This window comes from Ranitomeya imitator, chromosome 5, assembly GCF_032444005.1.
Source record: "Ranitomeya imitator isolate aRanImi1 chromosome 5, aRanImi1.pri, whole genome shotgun sequence".
Taxonomy (NCBI): domain Eukaryota; kingdom Metazoa; phylum Chordata; class Amphibia; order Anura; family Dendrobatidae; genus Ranitomeya; species Ranitomeya imitator.
The window spans coordinates 125,112,576-125,132,381 of NC_091286.1; the positions used below are offsets into that span (position 1 = coordinate 125,112,576).

The following is a 19,806-nucleotide window of genomic DNA, read 5'->3' on the forward strand; positions in this document are numbered from 1 at the left end:
GAGATGGGTTTTTCTGTTGCTTTTTATAGTTTTCAAAATTTTGGGGGGATCTGATCGGTCAGAGTAACACTTTACATTGTATGAAGGATGCACAGAAAAAAAATCTTGGGATACAATAGTGTGAGGAGGAGACACGTGGTGAGTGAAGTAAGATATAGTGAGGACTGAGATTACACTGGGAGTGAGATTTGATTCACAGGATTAGTCCAGTGGCTATGTCGGTAGACTGTGGCCACTGGATAAGAGCCCTGAGAACTGCCTCCCCGGAATCACGTCTTCTCTTGACTAGCTGGCCTGGGGCAACGTCACATGTGTCACACCGCAACGATGATGTCACACCAGGCTGGATAATCAAAAGAACACCACCGATGTCGGGGAGAAGGAGGCAGTTCTCAGGGCTCCCATCCAGGGGCCACATGTTACGGAGATGGCTGATGGCCTCGCAAATTGATTCACACCAACTGTAATGGGGAAGTATTAGATTAGGTGAGGGATGCTTGGAGAGGACAGTGGGCTGAGCGCTGTAAGTTATTGTTAGTACTCTGAATTAAATTGCACCTAGAAGCTAGTGACAGGACTGGCAGATGGAAGAGGCAGAAGAGTGATCAGGTGGATTACCTGGCAGCAGAGATGAGGGTCTTACACTATGCTCCCATGTACTCACCTCTTGTTCATGTTCACCCAATTCATGTATAAGAGGTCGCTCGCCTCCTTAACTTTCCTGGTGTCATCAGCGCTGTAGTCACGAAGGAGCTTGTTTGAGAGGTCGTTGAATGTATCCATGACAATCTCACCTTTGTGCAAGTCCTGTACTATTACCTGAGAGAAATAAAATAAATGAAAAAAATAAATGGAAGAACCAGTGTATCAGTGCCTGTCATGGGACACAAGGTTGTCACCTCCTGTTAAAATCTCCTCACATCAAACAAAGCTACAGGGTCCATTTTACACTTGTTAAAATGTCTTTGTCAATGAAAGTCTCCAGAAATGCTGTGCAATTAGTCGTGACTTAAGGTACCTTCACACATAACGATTTCGTTAACGATATCGTTGCAACGTCACGCTTTTTGTGACGTAGCAATGATCCCGCTAACGATCTCGTTATGTGTGACAGCGACCAACGATCAGGCCCCTGCTGGGAGATCGTTTGTCGCTGGGGAATGATCAGGACCTTGTTTTGGTCGCTGATCACCCGCTGTCATCGCTGGATTGGCGTGTGTGACGCCGATCCAGCGATGTATTCACTTGTAACCAAGGTAAATATCGGGTTACTAAGTGCAGGGCCACGCTTAGTAACCCCATATTTACCCTGGTTACCATTGTAAAAGTTAAAAAAAAAGAAACCAGTACATACTCACATTCTGATGTCTGTCACGTCCACCGCCGTCAGCTTCCCTGCACTGACTGTCAGCGCCGGCCGTAAAGCAAAGCACAGCGGTGACGTCACCGCTGTGCTCTGCTTTACGGCCGACGCTGACACAGTCAGTGTGGGAAGCTGACGGCGAGGGACGTGACAGACATCGGAATGTGAGTATGTAGTGTTTTTTTTTTTTTTTTTTTACTTTTACAATGGTAACCAGGGTAAATATCGGGTTACTAAGCGCGGCCCTGCACTTAGTAACCCGATATTTACCCTGGTTACCCGGGGACTTCGGCATCGTTGAAGACAGTTTCAACGATGCCGAAGTCTTTCCCCTGATCGTTGGTCACTGGAGAGAGCTGTCTGTGTGACAGCTCCCCAGCGACCACACAACGACTTACCAACGATCACGGCCAGGTTGTATCGCTGGTCGTGATCGTTGGTAAGTCGTTTAGTGTAACGGTACCTTTACACAATGAAGCAAGTGAGTCAGTAGGGGGCTATTAACAAAATATATCCTGTCACTCCTCAGCATATACATTTGACCTGCACTGCAAAACTGCTGCCAAAATCTGTACTAGTCATTTTAAGCTGAAATTGAGCCATTGAACAGCAAGGCATGAACCATTGGGAATCATGGGCTTAAAGGGAAGCTTTTGTGATATATATATATATATATATATATATACACACACACAGTACAGACCAAAAGTTTGGACACACCTTCTCATTTAGATTTTTCTGTATTTTCATGACTATGAAAATTGTACATTCACACTGAAGGCATCAAAGCTATGTATTAACATATGTGGAATTATATACTAACAAAAAAAGTGAAACAACTGAAAATATGTCTTATATTCTAGGTTCCTCAAAGTAGCCACCTTTTGCTTTCAAGACTGCTTTGCACACTCTTGGCATTCTCTTGATGAGCTTCAAGAGGTAGTCACCGGGAATGGTTTCACTTCACAGGTGTGCCCTGTCAGGTTTAATAAGTGGGGCCTTATAAATGGGGTTGGGACCATCAGTTGTGTTGTGCAGAAGTCTGGTGGATACACAGCTGATAGTCCTACTCAATAGACTGGTAAAATATGTATACTATATATATATATATATATATATATATATATATACTGTATATATATTGTACGTGTTGGCAATTTTTTGCTTTATAATTTGTAATAAAACATTTTCATTCTGGGGGCCATTAAGTAGGGAGGGGGAAGAGTGTCAGCTGGGACATCACCTATGGTGGATACTGTGTGCTGTATATAGAGGTTCGACATTCATTCTAATCCTGCCTCTACTGATACAGAGCCTGCTGAAAACACTTCCTGAAAGGACAGGAAGCATGAGTCTAAAAAAAACAGCAGCTAATAAGATAAGTACAAGATTACTATTTCATTTTTTTGCAATCGAATAAAAAAAAAAAAAAAATCTTGCAAAAAAATATTTAACAACACAGAACACAAATAAATGATTGATACACTTTCCCCTTCACACTATATACTGATTGAAAGCAAAAAATAAATTAAAAAAGACGCCTTCATCATTATCCATAATTGTCCGCAGTTAATGTTGTATAATGCTATTAAGTGACTGGGATCTGTGAACATGGGTCAATAATTCAGCTTTGCAGTAAGCTAAAGATGGTTTTATGTCTAGATGTTGCTTTACAATGACGATTTAGTGCCCTCTACTGATCTATGCAGGCAACTGCATGACAACAGCCTTAAAAATGTATAGCCGCAAATATTCACCTTGTTCTCTGCAATCTGTTTGACAAGTGTGTCTTTGGATGTCTGGGTGAGGGTGTAGAGTCGGAAGTCCGTCTGGTCCAGGACACTTTGTATTTCCTTCCTTAATTCATCCCACTTGATGCTGTCGGCCAGCATTTCTTGTAGCTGCATTTGGCGCACCTCTACCCCCTGCAGCGTACTGTCCCAACGATTCTTCAGCTTTTCCGCTGTGTTATTAGAAAGGATAGTAATGATTATAAATGGAGACCCTCTGTAGCTCATTGGTGAACAAAGCACAGAAAAGGCACAGTAAGACAATGATGGGTGAATTCTTCTTTACTTAAAATGTGATGGCTCACAGACACGGACCTTTATCCTCCAATAAGACCGACCCCAAATACCAAACTGCTGTAAATTATCTCGAGATTGGTCTCAAGTAGCAGAAAATCTGTCTGACTCAAGGTGTCTGTCAATCCCACCGTCTACCTTCTACAAAAATTATCATTAGGACTGCGGAGGGTAAATGGCACCTGAGAGATAATGCGTCATAGAGTGTTTCATTTTATTAATCAGGTGAAAAAACATTTTTCTACTTGTTCGAATCTTTAAATCTGTAAAAAAAAAAAAAATCTTAGCCCAAAGAACCATTTAGACAGGCTGATTATCAGAATTGATCATTGGAACCTCTAAACAGGCAACCAGATGGATTTGAAATAAAAGATAGTGGTTTTATTCAGTGCGTTTTGAAGGTCAGATGACTTCTTCCTCAGGACATAACCACATACATTTTGTCCTGAGGAAGAAGTCATCGGAATTTCGAAACGCGATGAATAAAACCACTATTTTTACTTTCTGATCCTACATCTAGTAACATAGTAACATAGTAACATAGTTAGTAAGGCCGAAAAAAGACATTTGTCCATCCAGTTCAGCCTATATTCCATCATAATAAATACCCAGATCTACGTCCTTCTACAGAAGCTAATAATTGTATGATACAATATTGTTCTGCTCCAGGAAGACATCCAGGCCTCTCTTGAACCCCTCGACTGAGTTCGCCATCACCACCTCCTCAGGCAAGCAATTCCAGATTCTCACTGCCCTAACAGTAAAGAATCCTCTTCTATGTTGGTGGAAAAACCTTCTCTCCTCCAGACGCAAAGAATGCCCCCTTGTGCCCGTCACCTTCCTTGGTATAAACAGATCCTCAGCGAGATATTTGTATTGTCCCCTTATATACTTATACATGGCTATTAGATCGCCCCTCAGTCGTCTTTTTTCTAGACTAAATAATCCTAATTTCGCTAATCTATCTGGGTATTGTAGTTCTCCCATCCCCTTTATTAATTTTGTTGCCCTCCTTTGTACTCTCTCTAGTTCCATTATATCCTTCCTGAGCACCGGTGCCCAAAACTGGAAACAGTACTCCATGTGCGGTCTAACTAGGGATTTGTACAGAGGCAGTATAATGCTCTCATCATGTGTATCCAGACCTCTTTTAATGCACCCCATGATCCTGTTTGCCTTGGCAGCTGCTGCCTGGCACTGGCTGCTCCAGGTAAGTTTATCATTAACTAGGATCCCCAAGTCCTTCTCCCTGTCAGATTTACCCAGTGGTTTCCCGTTCAGTGTGTAATGGTGATATTGATTCCCTCTTCCCATGTGTATAACCTTACATTTATCATTGTTAAACCTCATCTGCCACCTTTCAGCCCAAGTTTCCAACTTATCCAGATCCATCTGTAGCAGAATACTATCTTCTCTTGTATTAACTGCTTTACATAGTTTTGTATCATCTGCAAATATCGATATTTTACTGTGTAAACCTTTTACCAGATCATTAATGAATATGTTGAAGAGAACAGGTCCCAATACTGACCCCTGCGGTACCCCACTGGTCACAGCGACCCAGTTAGAGACTATACCATTTATAACCACCCTCTGCTTTCTATCACTAAGCCAGTTACTAACCCATTTACACACATGTTCCCCCAGACCAAGCATTCTCATTTTGTGTACCAACCTCTTGTGCGGCACGGTATCAAACGCTTTGGAAAAATCGAGATATACCACGTCCAATGACTCACCGTGGTCCAGTCTATAGCTTACCTCTTCATAAAAACTGATTAGATTGGTTTGACAGGAGCGATTTCTCATAAACCCATGCTGATATGGAGTTAAACAGTTATTCTCATTGAGATAATCCAGAATAACATCCCTCAGAAACCCTTCAAATATTTTACCAACAATAGAGGTTAGACTTACTGGCCTATAATTTCCAGGTTCACTTTTAGAGCCCTTTTTGAATATTGGCACCACATTTGCTATGCGCCAGTCCTGCGGAACAGACCCTGTCGCTATAGAGTCACTAAAAATAAGAAATAATGGTTTATCTATTACATTACTTAGTTCTCTTAGTACTCGTGGGTGTATGCCATCCGGACCCGGAGATTTATCTATTTTAATCTTATTTAGCCGGTTTCGCACCTCTTCTTGGGTTAGATTGGTGACCCTTAATATAGGGTTTTCATTGTTTCTTGGGATTTCACCTAGCATTTCATTTTCCACCGTGAATACCGTGGAGAAGAAGGTGTTTAATATGTTAGCTTTTTCCTCGTCATCTACAACCATTCTTTCCTCACTATTTTTTAAGGGGCCTACATTTTCAGTTTTTATTCTTTTACTATTGATATAGTTGAAGAACAGTTTGGGATTAGTTTTACTCTCCTTAGCAATGTGCTTCTCTGTTTCCTTTTTGGCAGCTTTAATTAGTTTTTTAGATAAAGTATTTTTCTCCCTATAGTTTTTTAGAGCTTCAATGGTGCCATCCTGCTTTAGTAGTGCAAATGCTTTCTTTTTACTGTTAATTGCCTGTCTTACTTCTTTGTTTAGCCACATTGGGTTTTTCCTATTTCTAGTCCTTTTATTCCCACAAGGTATAAACCGCTTACACTGCCTATTTAGGATGTTCTTAAACATTTCCCATTTATTATCTGTATTCTTATTTCTGAGGATATTGTCCCAGTCTACCAGATTAAGGGCATCTCTAAGCTGTTCAAACTTTGCCTTCCTAAAGTTCAATGTTTTTGTGACTCCCTGACAAGTCCCCCTAGTGAAAGACAGGTGAAACTGCACAATATTGTGGTCGCTATTTCCTAAATGCCCGACCACCTGCAGATTTGTTATTCTGTCAGGTCTATTAGATAGTATTAGGTCTAAAAGTGCTGCTCCTCTGGTTGGATTCTGCACCAATTGTGAAAGATAATTTTTCTTGGTTATTAGCAGAAACCTGTTGCCTTTATGGGTTTCACAGGTTTCTGTTTCCCAGTTAATATCCGGGTAGTTAAAGTCCCCCATAACCAGGACCTCATTATGGGTTGCAGCTTCATCTATCTGCTTTAGAAGTAGACTTTCCATGCTTTCTGTTATATTTGGGGGTTTGTAACAGACCCCAATGAGAATTTTGTTACCATTTTTCCCTCCATGAATTTCAACCCATATGGACTCGACATCCTCATTCCCTTCGCTAATATCCTCCCTTAAAGTGGACTTTAGACAAGACTTTACATAGAGACAAACCCCTCCTCCTCTCCGATTTTTACGATCCTTTCTAAACAGACTGTAACCCTGTAAGTTGACTGCCCAGTCATAGCTTTCATCTAACCATGTCTCGGTTATTCCCACTATGTCAAAGTTACCTGTAGATATTTCTGCTTCTAGTTCTTCCATCTTGTTTGTCAGGCTTCTGGCGTTTGCGAGCATGCAGTTTAGAGGATTTTGTTTTGTTCCAATCTCCTCACTGTGGATTGTTTTAGAAATGTTCTTACCTCCCTTCAGAGTATGTTTTCCTGGGTCGTCTTTGTTCGAGTCTAATGTTTTTCTTCCCGTCCCCTCTTCTTCTAGTTTAACGCCCTCCTGATGAGTGTAGCGAGTCTTCTGGCGAATGTGTGTTTCCCAGGTTTGTTGAGGTGTAGTCCGTCTCTGGCGAGGAGTCCATCATACCAGTAATTCACACCGTGGTCCAGGAATCCGAATCCTTGTTGTCTGCACCATCGTCTTAGCCAGTTGTTTGCATCAAGGATCCTGTTCCATCTCCTGGTGCCATGCCCGTCTACTGGAAGGATAGAAGAAAAAACTACCTGTGCATCCAGTTCCTTTACTTTCTTCCCCAACTCTTCAAAGTCTTTGCAGATTGTCGGTAGGTCCTTCCTTGCCGTGTCATTGGTGCCAACATGTATCAGAAGAAATGGGTGGACGTCCTTGGAGCTGAAGAGCTTTGGTATCCTATCGGTCACATCCTTGATCATCGCACCTGGAAGGCAGCATACTTCTCTTGCAGTTATGTCCGGTCTGCAGATGGCTGCTTCTGTGCCTCTCAGTAGTGAGTCTCCCACCACCACCACTCTTCGTTGCTTCTTGGCTGTACTTTTTGCTGTCACTTGTTGCTGTGTGCCCTTTTCTTTTTTGCTTGCTGGTATTGCTTCATTCTTAGGTGTGCCATCTTCATCCTCTACAAAGATTTGATATCGGTTCTTCAGTTGTGTGGTTGGTGATTTCTCCATGGTCTTCTTGCTTCTTTTGGTCACATGCTTCCACTCATCTGCTTTTGGAGGTTCTCTGACACTTTTTTCACCTTCTGTGACCAGTAGAGATGCTTCTGTTCTGTCTAGAAAGTCTTCATTCTCTTTGATGAGTTTTAAAGTTGCTATTCTTTCTTCCAGACCCCGCACCTTTTCTTCTAAAAGGGCCACTAGTCTACACTTCTGACAGGTGAAATTGGATTCTTCTTCTGGTCGATCTGTGAACATGTAGCACATGCTGCAGCTCACCATGTAGGTTGTCACATCTGCCATGTTGCTCCTAGATCCTGCTGACTTGCTGTGTGTTTTCCTTCTTGTGTAATCTACTCAGCCAAGCTCTCTTGCAATAATGTCCTACAGGCAAAAATTCGGTTTGGTGATGCTTTCGAAGCAGCTGGTCCCGGCTGTACCCAACGATCTTCTAGCTTAGGGAGACTTCGCTTCTCCCAGAAGGCACCTGGAATATGCAAATTAGCCTCCTGAAGCTTGAATCCCTGGCTTGGTGATGCTTTCGAAGCAGCTGGTCCCGGCTGTACCCAACGATCTTCTAGCTTAGGGAGACTTCGCTTCTCCCAGAAGGCACCTGGAATATGCAAATTAGCCTCCTGAAGCTTGAATCCCTGGCTTGGTGATGCTTTCGAAGCAGCTGGTCCCGGCTGTACCCAACGATCTTCTAGCTTAGGGAGACTTCGCTTCTCCCAGAAGGCACCTGGAATATGCAAATTAGCCTCCTGAAGCTTGAATCCCTGGTTTGGTGATGCTTTCGAAGCAGCTGGTCCCGGCTGTACCCAACGATCTTCTAGCTTAGGGAGACTTCGCTTCTCCCAGAAGGCACCTGGAATATGCAAATTAGCCTCCTGAAGCTTGAATCCCTGGCTTGGTGATGCTTTTGAAGCAGCTGGTCCCGGCTGTACCCAACGATCTTCTAGCTTAGGGAGACTTCGCTTCTCCCAGAAGGCACCTGGAATATGCAAATTAGCCTCCTGAAGCTTGAATCCCTGGCTTGGTGATGCTTTCGAAGCAGCTGGTCCCGGCTGTACCCAACGATCTTCTAGCTTAGGGAGACTTCGCTTCTCCCAGAAGGCACCTGGAATATGCAAATTAGCCTCCTGAAGCTTGAATCCCTGGAGCTTGAATCTTATTCAGCGGTGCGGATTTTATCCACAGATCTCCAATTTTATTATACTTGATACGGTCACCTGCTGACTCGGAGATCTACAGTACATGCCTTTGTCAATAGGTCTATCAGGTTAGTACAGTAAGGGTACCGTCACACAGTGGCATTTTGCTAGCTACGACGGAACGATTCGTGACGTTCCAGCGATATACTTACAATCTCTCAGTGTCTGACACGCTACTGCAATCAGGGACCCCGCTGAGAATCGTACGTCGTAGCAGATCGTTTGAAACTTTCTTTCGTCAAGTGTCCCGCTGTGGCGGCATGATCGCATGGTGTAACAAAGGTGTGCACGATATTGTATACCATGTGCGCATAGTAACCAACGGCTTCTACATCGCACATACGTCATGAAATTATCGCTCCAGCATCGTGCTTTGTGAAGTGTGACCGCAGTCTACAACGCTGGAGCGATAATGGTGCGATGCTGGAGCGTCACGGATCGTGCCGTCGTAGCGACCAAAGTGCCACTGTGAGACGGTACCCTAAGAGTGCATTTTCTCAATATCCACCAGATAAGACCCTATTTGCGCCGCTGATCTCTCCTACAGGTTTTTCGGTGAACATGCAACCAATTATCCAATGAATGAGCAAAGCGCTTGTTTGCTAAGTATAGCAATTTTTAGGCAGACTTAACAATTGCACTTCTCGGGAGCACATTATCCTGTGTAAATATGCTGCCCACAACATTATGTTCTATGAGTAGAGAACAATCATTTTAATGATCAGTCTGTGTGCATGGAAGTTCTTACAGCCTGTTAAAAAAGACCGTTAAATGACTGCTTACTGGCCTTCATGTAGCCTATTAGCGGTCATTTATCAGCCACGGTTAGCCAGTCACCTTGCTATTGCAAGGTGATATTAAGCCTGGTTAATAATGGAGAGGTGTCAATAAAACACCTATCCATTATTAATTCAATAGTATGAAAGGGTTAAAAATACACACACATTAAGAATAAAGTCTTTTAATGAAATAATGAAACACACAGGTTTAACATCTTTATTACACTTCCATCTTTCTGTCTGTCCTTCTTTCTGTTACGGATATTCATTGGTCGCGGCCTCTGTCTGTCATGGAATCCAAGTCGCTGATTGGTCTCGCCAGCTGCCTGTCATGGCTGCCGCGACCAATCAGCGACGGCCACAGTCCGATTAGTCCCTCCCTACTCCCCTGCAGTCAGTGCCCGGCGCCCGCTCCATACTCCCCGCAGTCAGTGCCCGCTCCATACTCCCCGCAGTCAGTGCCCGCTCCATACTCCCTGAAGTCAGTGCCCGCTCCATACTCCCCGCAGTCAGTGCCCGCTCCATACTCCCCGCAGTCAGTGCCCGCTCCATACTCCCCGAAGTCAGTGCCCGCTCCATACTCCCCACAGTCAGTGCCCAGCGCCCGCTCCATGCTCCCCGCAGTCAGCGCCTCCGCTCCATACTCCCCTCCAGTCACCGCTCACACAGGGTTAATGCCAGCGGTAACGGACCGCGTTATGCGGCGGGTAACTCACTCCGTTACTGTCGCTATTATCCCTGTGTGACCAAGTTTTTACTATTGATGCTGCCTATGCAGCATCAATAGTAAAAAGATCTAATGTTAAAAATAATTAAAAAAAAAACAAAAAACATGCTATTCTCACCTTCCGTAGTCCGACAATGTGCTCCCGCCAGCTTCCGGTCCCAGAGATGCATTGTGAAATTACCCAGAAGACTTAGCGGTCTCGCGAGACCGCTAAGTGATCTGGGTAATTTCGCAATGCATCCTGGGAACGCAAGATGGCGGCAACCACGCGCATCGCCAGTGGTTCGCTGGATCTACGCTGGATCCCGCCGGGTGAGTATATAACTATTTTTTATTATAATTATTTTTTAACAGGGATATGGTGCCCACACTGCTAAATACTACGTGGGCTGTGTTAGATACCGCGTGGCTGCTATATACTACCTGGCCAGTGTTAGATACTATGTGGGCTGTGTTCTATACTGCGTAGGCTGTACTATATATTACGTGACCAGTGTTATATACTGCGTGGGCTGCGTTATATACTACATGGGCAGTGTTATACAGTATACTACGTGGCTGTGTTCTATACTGCGTGCTATATACTACGTGGCCACTGTTAGATACTATGTGGGCTGTGCTATATATTAAGTGTGCTGTGTTATATATTACGTGGCCAGTGTTACATACTACGTGGGCTGTGTTATATACTGTGTGGCTGCTATATACTGTGTGGGCTGTGTTATATACTACGTGGGCTGTGTTATTTACTGTGTGGCCTATATTAACGCATCGGGTATTCTACAATATGTATGTATGTATGTACTGTATATAGCAGCCACATGGTATTTACCACAGGCCACATAGTACTCCTATATACTATGTGGCCTGTGCTATATACTATGTGGCTGCTATATACATGCATATTCTAGAATACCTGATGCGTTAGAATCGGGCCACCATCTAGTATACTATATAATTGTCTAATTCTGTCTGTTTGTCTGTAAAAGAAATCCCGCGTCGCTGATTGGTCGCACCAGCCGCCCGCGACCAATCAGCGACAGGCGCAGTCCGGCCGCGAATTGGGGCAGGATTTGAACCACGCTTCGCTGATTGGCCGCGCCCAGCCAGCCGCGACCAATCAGCGACAGGCGCAGTCCAGCCGCGAATTGGCGCAGGATTTGAACCACGCTTCACTGATTGGTAGTGCCCTAGTACCTACCTATACTACAGTATGTGTAGACATTTATTTTATCTATTCTATTGTAACCTGTCAGTGTGATTTTACTGTACACCGCACTGAATTACTGGCTTTTCTAAAGGACACCGATGCGTATTTCTTGCAAGTCACACTGATGGTCCGCGTGGTGTGAGAGTTTTTCTCGCACCCATAGACTTTCATTGGCGAGTCTCAGCGGTAAGACGGTGCAAATCGCAGCATGTATATCGCACATATAATACGGCCGAGAAAACAACGGATGATGGGAGCTGCCCCATACATTAACATTGGTCCGAGTGTTATGCGATTTTTTATCGCATAGCACTCGTCTGTATTTCTCGCTAGTGTGACTCCGGCCTAACACATATTCTGTTTTATCTCACACATTTCTTTACTCCTTGTTTCCATATGTGTTCATTTGTGGTTTTGCTGCCTTCAGTCTGAATCTACAATGTGAACATGTCAATAAGAACAAGGAAAACCATTGCATGAACAGGTGTGTTCAGAATTTTTGACCGTTACAGTTTTTCTGCTGTACTACAGAAAACCACACAAGGCTTTGCTAGAGTCACCTCTGAACCCATGCTTCAGGGCGTCATATGGAAGTCAGGAATAGGGTCTTGAACGTTGTGTGAAAAGAGACTTACCCAGGAGGAATATAAAGACAAATTATTGATGGAATTACTGTGTTTTTATCTTTCCAAGCATTACAGTAGTTCAGGGGGATTTTTATGATTCCCTTTAAATGTGATTGCAAAGTCCCGTTCACTGCTCTTGACTCAGTATGAGGAACGAGTAATCATAATTGAAATGTATTATTGGCACTTTCCCACTGTCTTTGAAGTTCCCAAATGGGGAATTGGCATGGAAATGTAATTCTAATTTTGGGTTTCCTGTAAGATGCTTACCATACACTGGTGCGTGACAATAAGTCATCTGTTCCTCAGGATACAGAAAACGCTATTTCAGGATGAAGAATGATGCACAGAAGTGTAGATTGATTTAGCCGTTGCAAATATAATTGAAATCAGCAAAAGCCGGCATGTAATAGTAATGCACTGAAGCGTTAGTTTCAGAACTCGGAGGCAAGCGATTCACACTTTCCAAGATAACGAGTCATTATTAACTATATCCTGTCCTTGTTACATCTCTATAGAAGCTCCAGAATGTCAGTGATCAGGGTTCAGGGCATACCGTTGAATGCATAACCCCTAAAACCTGAGTTATTTGGGCTTTATTGACTGTTTACATGTAATGCCTAAAGCTTTTTACGTTTTTTGTTATTAAAGTCATTTTTGCTTCTTTTTTTTTTTCTGTAAATAGGGAAAATAGGGCTTTCATTCTTACCATGGATTTTTTTGGCTAAAGGCACAAAGGATAAAGAAGGGCCAAGACAAGGAGTAGGGGAGAGTAGGCAAATGCTACGTCTGGTCCGGGGTCTGTATTTACTAACAGGATCTGGTCTGAATAGCTATTATTTTTTTGGACTGGTTGACGTTTGCATTTATTTAGGAGCTGTGCCTAGTATTGGGTCTGTTATTTATTTCATGGTCTAGCCTGGGATTGTATTTTGGAATGCATTTTGAGTTTAATCTAAGGCCTGTAGTTATTTTGAAGACTGTTATTTTAGTGTCTGCTAATCAGGGTTGTTTATCTACGGTCATTATTAATTTTGATATGTGAAGATCAATGGACGTTCAGTAGTCTCGCTGTGTTGGTAATTTTGGACATTACTTATTACACAACTTCTTGGAATCTCAGAACCTAATGACGACACTCAAAATTGTCTTTTTGTACAGCAAGAGCCCCGAGTTCTCAGAACCTGCTGTCAGATCTCCAACATGCAGTTCAGTTGGACACCTACAAAAACCTCTGTTGAATACTACGTTGAAGCCCTCACTTATTAAATGTCAGTTTCCATTTTGAGCAGAAAAGTATTACTGACTTCAGGATGTAGAGAAGTCTGCAGAGTTTCCGCAGCTCACACGGAGTTCAAGGAGCTTTCTTGTTTTTGAAAACATCTGTTCCTTTTAGAAAATCAAACTGTTCTCCACTCACCCTCCCTGGTGCAGCGCCGAGTGTCCACCGCTGCTCCCGGTGTCTGTCATTGTCTGCAAGATGATGTCGATACTACTTCAGCCAGTAACTAAGCTCAGCGGCTATACCGGTCAACGTTACATCAGCACTGACAAACACCGGGAACAGTGGCAAAGACTCATCGCTGGACCCAGAGAGCGTGAGAAAAGTAGCGTGTGTTTGTTTTTTATAAACAAACTGCACCGGGAGAACAAGGATTTTTCCAAAACTGGAAAACCCCTTTAAGGCTCTTTACAGAAAGCTGATTGGCTGTGTGTAACCTAGCTGCTGATAGGTGCTTCAGACTACCGAGATCCCTTGCTGTCAGTGAGACAGGCAGATCTGCTTTACTCAGTGCTGAGAAGGGAATACAGTGAGCAATATACAAACAAAGTGAAAAGAAAAAGGGACTACAGCCTATGGACATCACAGTTAGGAGCAGATGTTGTACATATCAGCACAGGACAATTAGTAAGTATTACAACTCACATTTTTCTGTAATAGATGTTCTGACATCAAGGCTGGAAGTTTTATTCTTTGCATTCTGAGCTAAAGTAAAGACAGACTCAAGTTGCGGGTGGCGCTGTCCCATATCTTCTTTAGTTATCTAAAAAGAAATAGAATTAATATTTATTGATGTCACCTTGGCATTTGAGCAAAATTTTACTTTAGGTATATTTAATATACTCATTTCAGCAGGTTAAGATTAATGTATGATACATTTCGATATGTTCCACAACAACCAAGTCGAAATAACTTTATGCAACCTTCAAGTTAGTGTTAAATGCCAGAAATCTGGCAACACACTGATGAATCAGGGCCACAGCCTCCTATAGGAAATAGTCCTCCCCTCCCCCCCAAAATATAACACATGCAGGGCGCAATACATTGCTGCATTTTTGCTATTTTTTCCAGTGTGAAGATCTCTCAAATAGGCTAAGTTCACATTAGCGTATCATCTGCAGGCGCAGATGCATGCCAAAACGCATGCAAAAGCATGCTTATGCCTGCACATCATCTTGCACATGACGCAAACAAAAATGCTGCTTGTGCATGCGTTTAAATGCGTTTTGGCATGCGTTTTCGTTTTTTATGCACATGGTGGAGGTGGTGACATCATTTTCAGGACATGCACAGTCTAAAGTACACATGCATATCGAACGCATTCATACGCATGTCATTGCGTGCGCCCTCTATTCTAGCCCCACTACAGTTCTATACTATCCTATATTCTATTATAGCCCTAATCCTATAAACATTACACATTGAGTACATTTATGTTACGGTATATGAACATCACAATATATGAACAGTAATACAGTGAGGTGCCGCATGTGAACGCACGAACAGCATCCAGGAGAGAGAAGGCACATGAGGGTCCCCGCCAGGGCCGCCATCAGGGCATTACAGCCGTGACTGGCGTATGGAGCCCGGTGAGCAGAGGGGGCCCGCATCGGGCCCCGTCTTATCTGCTCACCAGGCCCCTACCGGCAGCTGCGGGCTGAACCGGGCCCTTAGCGGCGGCTGGTGCTGCAGCTGTTTAATGGTATTGACGTGCGGGCCCACAAGGTGTACAAGGTATTTGTTCCTTGTATGTCATTATAGGTCATTTTAAAAATTGAAAAATAAATAAAAATATACCTAAATTGTATTGCATATTTTAACAAATATTTAATAGGTTACAGTAGAGTAGGGCCTGGCCAAAAGTGTCTACCTTGTCATTTTGGTGGCTTAAAAAATCTTTTGGCCAAACCAAAAGCTGTCGGCTACATGTGTGATCTGGTGATGGGAACTGTTAATGTGTGATAGGTGAGAAGAAAGAGTGGTGGGACTGTGGACAGTTTGAGGGGTGGAGCGTGGAGGCGGGGCTGGGGTGGAGCCTGGGCGGAGTCTCAAGAGGCCCCCGGAAATTTTGCCAGTATGGGGCCCTGAAATTTCTAGTGGCAACCCTGGTCCCCGCCACCATCTTACATACACAGCTGTCAATCAGTGGAGTGGAGGTAGTTGGACTACTTGGAAGCAGTTCTCTGGTGATAATCTCCTCCTTTTATAAAAACTACATCAACCAGTAAATTACACATCACTGGAATCAGGGCCTCGGCCCCTACATGGTGACAGATTCCCTTGGCACTTGTGGTTTGTCCTGAGGAAGAAGTTTGTTTTACTTTGAAACGCATCGACAATAAACTGTATTCCTTGATCCTAGTTCCTGCTACTTTCTATGGACTTATCATTGGTTTACTTGGCAGCGCAGAAAGAAAAACCTTTTTTTTTTCCCCCTACTTCTCGATTCGTGGACAGTTTGCGGGTCTGCAGCAGCGTCATCCAGCACACTGTGTGTTGTGGCTCACAACCTGTCCAGGTGAGCGATTCCCTGTACACCAGCCTTCCTGTCACTTGGATAAGACACTATTGCACCATTGTTTTTTCCAGCTCTTATACATTAGAGGCACAGACAGGTTACGATTTAGATACAAGTATGATAGTTAGACATTATCCAGCTTACATTTATTTTCTTAACAAGCTTAATGATAAGAATGAAGTGTTTATCAGAGATGTAGAAAAACAATTACATGCTCAGCGCACAGTCGTATGAGGAGCACTCCGTGATAATTATGATAATTGCTACCTGTGACTCCTTAACCGCACACACTGGAAACAAATATCACAAAGTTGCTTTAATCCCCTTGAAGCAGAGGGGATTACTAGTCTTCTAACAGCATATTACACACATGGAGTAGGCTGACTCATTTACAAAGACCCTGAAGACTTTTCTTTGAAGAGTACACGACATTAACTACAAAAATCCCATAGAGAATGCTACCAGATACATGAGGCTTATTATTTTCCCACCATGCTAATCGCGGGTGGGAGATCTTTTTATAAACATTCATAGTTGCATCCTATAGTTCGTGAATGGTTGATACACAAAGCCTCGAGGAGAGCACTTATAAGAATTGTTAGGTGTAATCTATTGACTGCACCCAAAACGTAGTTCTCATTGCAAATGAAGGACACATTATCCATAAAACTGTGAACGAATCTATAGCCCTCACCCTATTATCAAGTGGGGTGTAACTTTCATGGACTCCGTGAGAAAAAGACCTTAGTGTGGCTATGTATGACTAGATTGTGGCCCGATTCTAACGCATCGGGTATTCTAGAATATGCATGTCCCCGTAGTATATGGACAATGATGATTCCAGAATTCGCGGCAGAATGTGCCCGTCGCTGATTGGTCGAGTCAACCTTTATGACATCATCGTCGCCATGGCAACCATTATGACATCATCATCGCTGTGCCCGTTGCTGATTGGTCGAGGCCTGGCGGCCTCGACCAATCAGACGCAGGATGTCTACGTCCTTTATGACATCATCGGCGCTGTGCCCGTTGCTGATTGGTCGAGGCCTAGCGGCCTCGACCAATCAGAGACGCGGGATTTCTACGTCGATGCTGTGCCGGTCTCTGATTGGTCGAGGCCTGGCGGCCTCGACCAATCAGAGAGCCGGGATTTCCAGGACAGACAGACAGACAGAAAGACAGACAGACAGACAGACAGACGGAAAAACCCTTAGACAATTATATATATAGATAGATCATAGGCAAATGTACAATTTAGCATTTATAGGCTACACTCAAAGCTAGTTCCAAACACCCTTGTGTACTTGAGTCTCTCGTCTGAGATTATTTTCATTTTTGATGAACAAAATATTATATTATGTATCATGCATATTTTATAAAAGAATTACTCCCAAAATGTTAGGCTATCCCCTATCCATAGATTTGATGTGGATCAGACCAGGAGGACCACCCACGATCCCAAGATTGAGGTTCTGGAGCTCGTGAAATGGGCTCTGCACAGTTGGGCTTGGGTTTGTCTGGTAGCCCCATACACAATGGGTATATCGAAGGTTAAATAGGTGCGACCCCACTCTAATCAAGACAGTTCCAATTCCCAGGTTCCGGAGCCTCGATCATGGGATTGTGGGGGTTCCAATGGTCGTACGTCCAATCAGTAAATTGTCCCCTCTTCTACGCAACTTTTTAGGAGTAACTCTGATAGTTAAAAGTGTCGTCCGCTATGTAGACAGCTCCTTCGCAATTGCTTTATTCCCCTCATGTAAAAAAAAAATTTAGAATATTTTTGGCGCAGCACCGTTCCAGCATTGACAGCAATGGTGTGATCATGTGTTATATAATATCTAACATTGTAAGCCTGTCTGTGATGATAACGAGATGACTACAGAAAAGTAATCTGAACAGAACAGGAAGGATGAGCCAACATTAGATTTAGTGGCTGTTGCACTTGTAAGATTTTTATTCAATTTAGATATAAAAAAAAGTAATATGAAATTTGATGTAAACAAAAATTTTATAATTGTACATTTATCATATTCAAATAGTTGGTTCTCATTATAAACAACGAACAACTTTACTCACTGCTAGCATATAGTATGGGACATGATCTGCGAGAGTGACAATAGTAACAGTGAAGGCATGCCTGAGCTACAACAATTGACTGTGACACTGAATTATGGCATTTGCCGTCAACTTTACCTTCATTCGTGCTATAGTTGTGTTGATCTCATCAGGATCGCCAACAGTAACAATGTTGGACTTGAGCATCTGATCAATAAGCAGCAGCCAGTCCGATAGCTCAGTGACAGTCTTATCCAGATCGGTGGCAGGTGCCAGATCCATCGCATGCTTGCTCACTCCAGGGTACTCGGAGGCGGATGATACTAGCACCATTTTTTGGACTGCAGGAAAGGTTGCTGTAGGAAATGTAAAACATAATATTAGAAGAATATCCAAAACACTGATCATACACAAACTTAACATGCTCGTATGTTTGTATATTGGGTAGGTAAAAGGTTCAGAGTGACTAAGCATCCAGGATCTTTGTGGCGTTTTTCTTTAAAGGGACTATGTCACCCGGTTTTTGCTACCCTATCTGAAAAAAACATGATGTAGAGACAGAGACCCTGATATCATCGATGTATCACTTAGCTGCTTGCTATAGTTTTGATAAAATCCATGTTTTATCTGCTGCAAGTCAACCCATTTTCTGAATGCTGAGCTCTGTATAAACCTGCCCATATCAATGATTGACAGCTTTCTGTCTACACTGCGCATAGGCAGAAAGCTGCCAATCACTGGTGGTGGGGTGGGTTATACAGAGCTCATGAATAATATGGAGGACTACATGGCAGCAGGCTTACTACTCCTCTAGTGATAATCTCCTGCTGATAAAATTGTTATTTTATTAAAACTACAGCAAGCAACCCAGTAAGTGACACATCGCTGGAATCCAGGTCCTGGATCTTTACATTATTCTGCTCTCAGATTAGTGTGCAGGACCCTGGTGACAGAATTCCTTTAAACTTTAACACCTTTTTAAATATTCATAGTGGCCCAGATATGCATAATGCACTGACTGAGCCAGAACACTTTAGGTACTGGTTTAGTTCTATTTTGAGCCACTGTATGACATGATTTCCCATACACCATGGCACTAAGCTGAAAAACTGATGGTAAATGAGAGCAATGTACAATAGGCAGTTTCACTGTCCACCAGAATAACCTATTTTAGAGATATCCAATTTTTTTAAATTTATTTTATTGAAGATTATACAACATAACAAGGTTACATCACAGAACAAAAGAACAAACGGCATTTCTAATTGCTCATTAATACTGTATGACAAATTTAACCTTGCCTTTAACATACCATGGGTCTAATATGTTAACCAAAAGCGTAAGACACTCATGTCAGGCACAACATATCACATATTTTAGAGACACCCAGATTTTATATCGTATTCACCTTTACTGTTCAACTCTGTAAGGAAGCAGCTGGACAGGTCCTGGATGGAGTATGTGTATCACTGAGTTGCCTAGGCTCAGTGATGTGAATCCCAGAGGGAAGGCACAAATAGTGCTGAGAGATTTTATTAATGGGCCCAGATATTGGGTCTGGGTTTCAGGAACGACTGGAAGAGCTGGGTGGAACTGGTTGCTCCCATCCTGAGCTGCTCCATAATGGTCTGTGTGTGCTTCTTTTGTTTTGTGTCTACTGGAATTTATGAATAAACCTCACGTTGTTGGACAAGATCCCATTGACTGTGTGCAGGCTACCAGTTGCCAAATAGCTTGAATCTTTAC

General features: G+C 43.1%; 1 protein-coding gene across 2 annotated transcripts in view; it reads right to left on the reverse strand.

The window, feature by feature from the left end:
• The window catches only part of UTRN (utrophin), a 930,516-nt gene that overhangs the window by 519,926 nt on the left and 390,784 nt on the right, over window positions 1-19,806 (reverse strand). For both annotated transcript variants that reach the window (XM_069769124.1, XM_069769123.1), the window contains exons 49-52: window positions 18,199-18,416; window positions 14,130-14,247; window positions 3,121-3,326; window positions 665-819 (exon numbers count right to left, since the gene is read on the reverse strand). In XM_069769124.1, coding sequence (XP_069625225.1) covers window positions 665-819; window positions 3,121-3,326; window positions 14,130-14,247; window positions 18,199-18,416 — 697 coding nt within the window. The remainder of the gene's footprint in view (window positions 1-664; window positions 820-3,120; window positions 3,327-14,129; window positions 14,248-18,198; window positions 18,417-19,806) is intronic.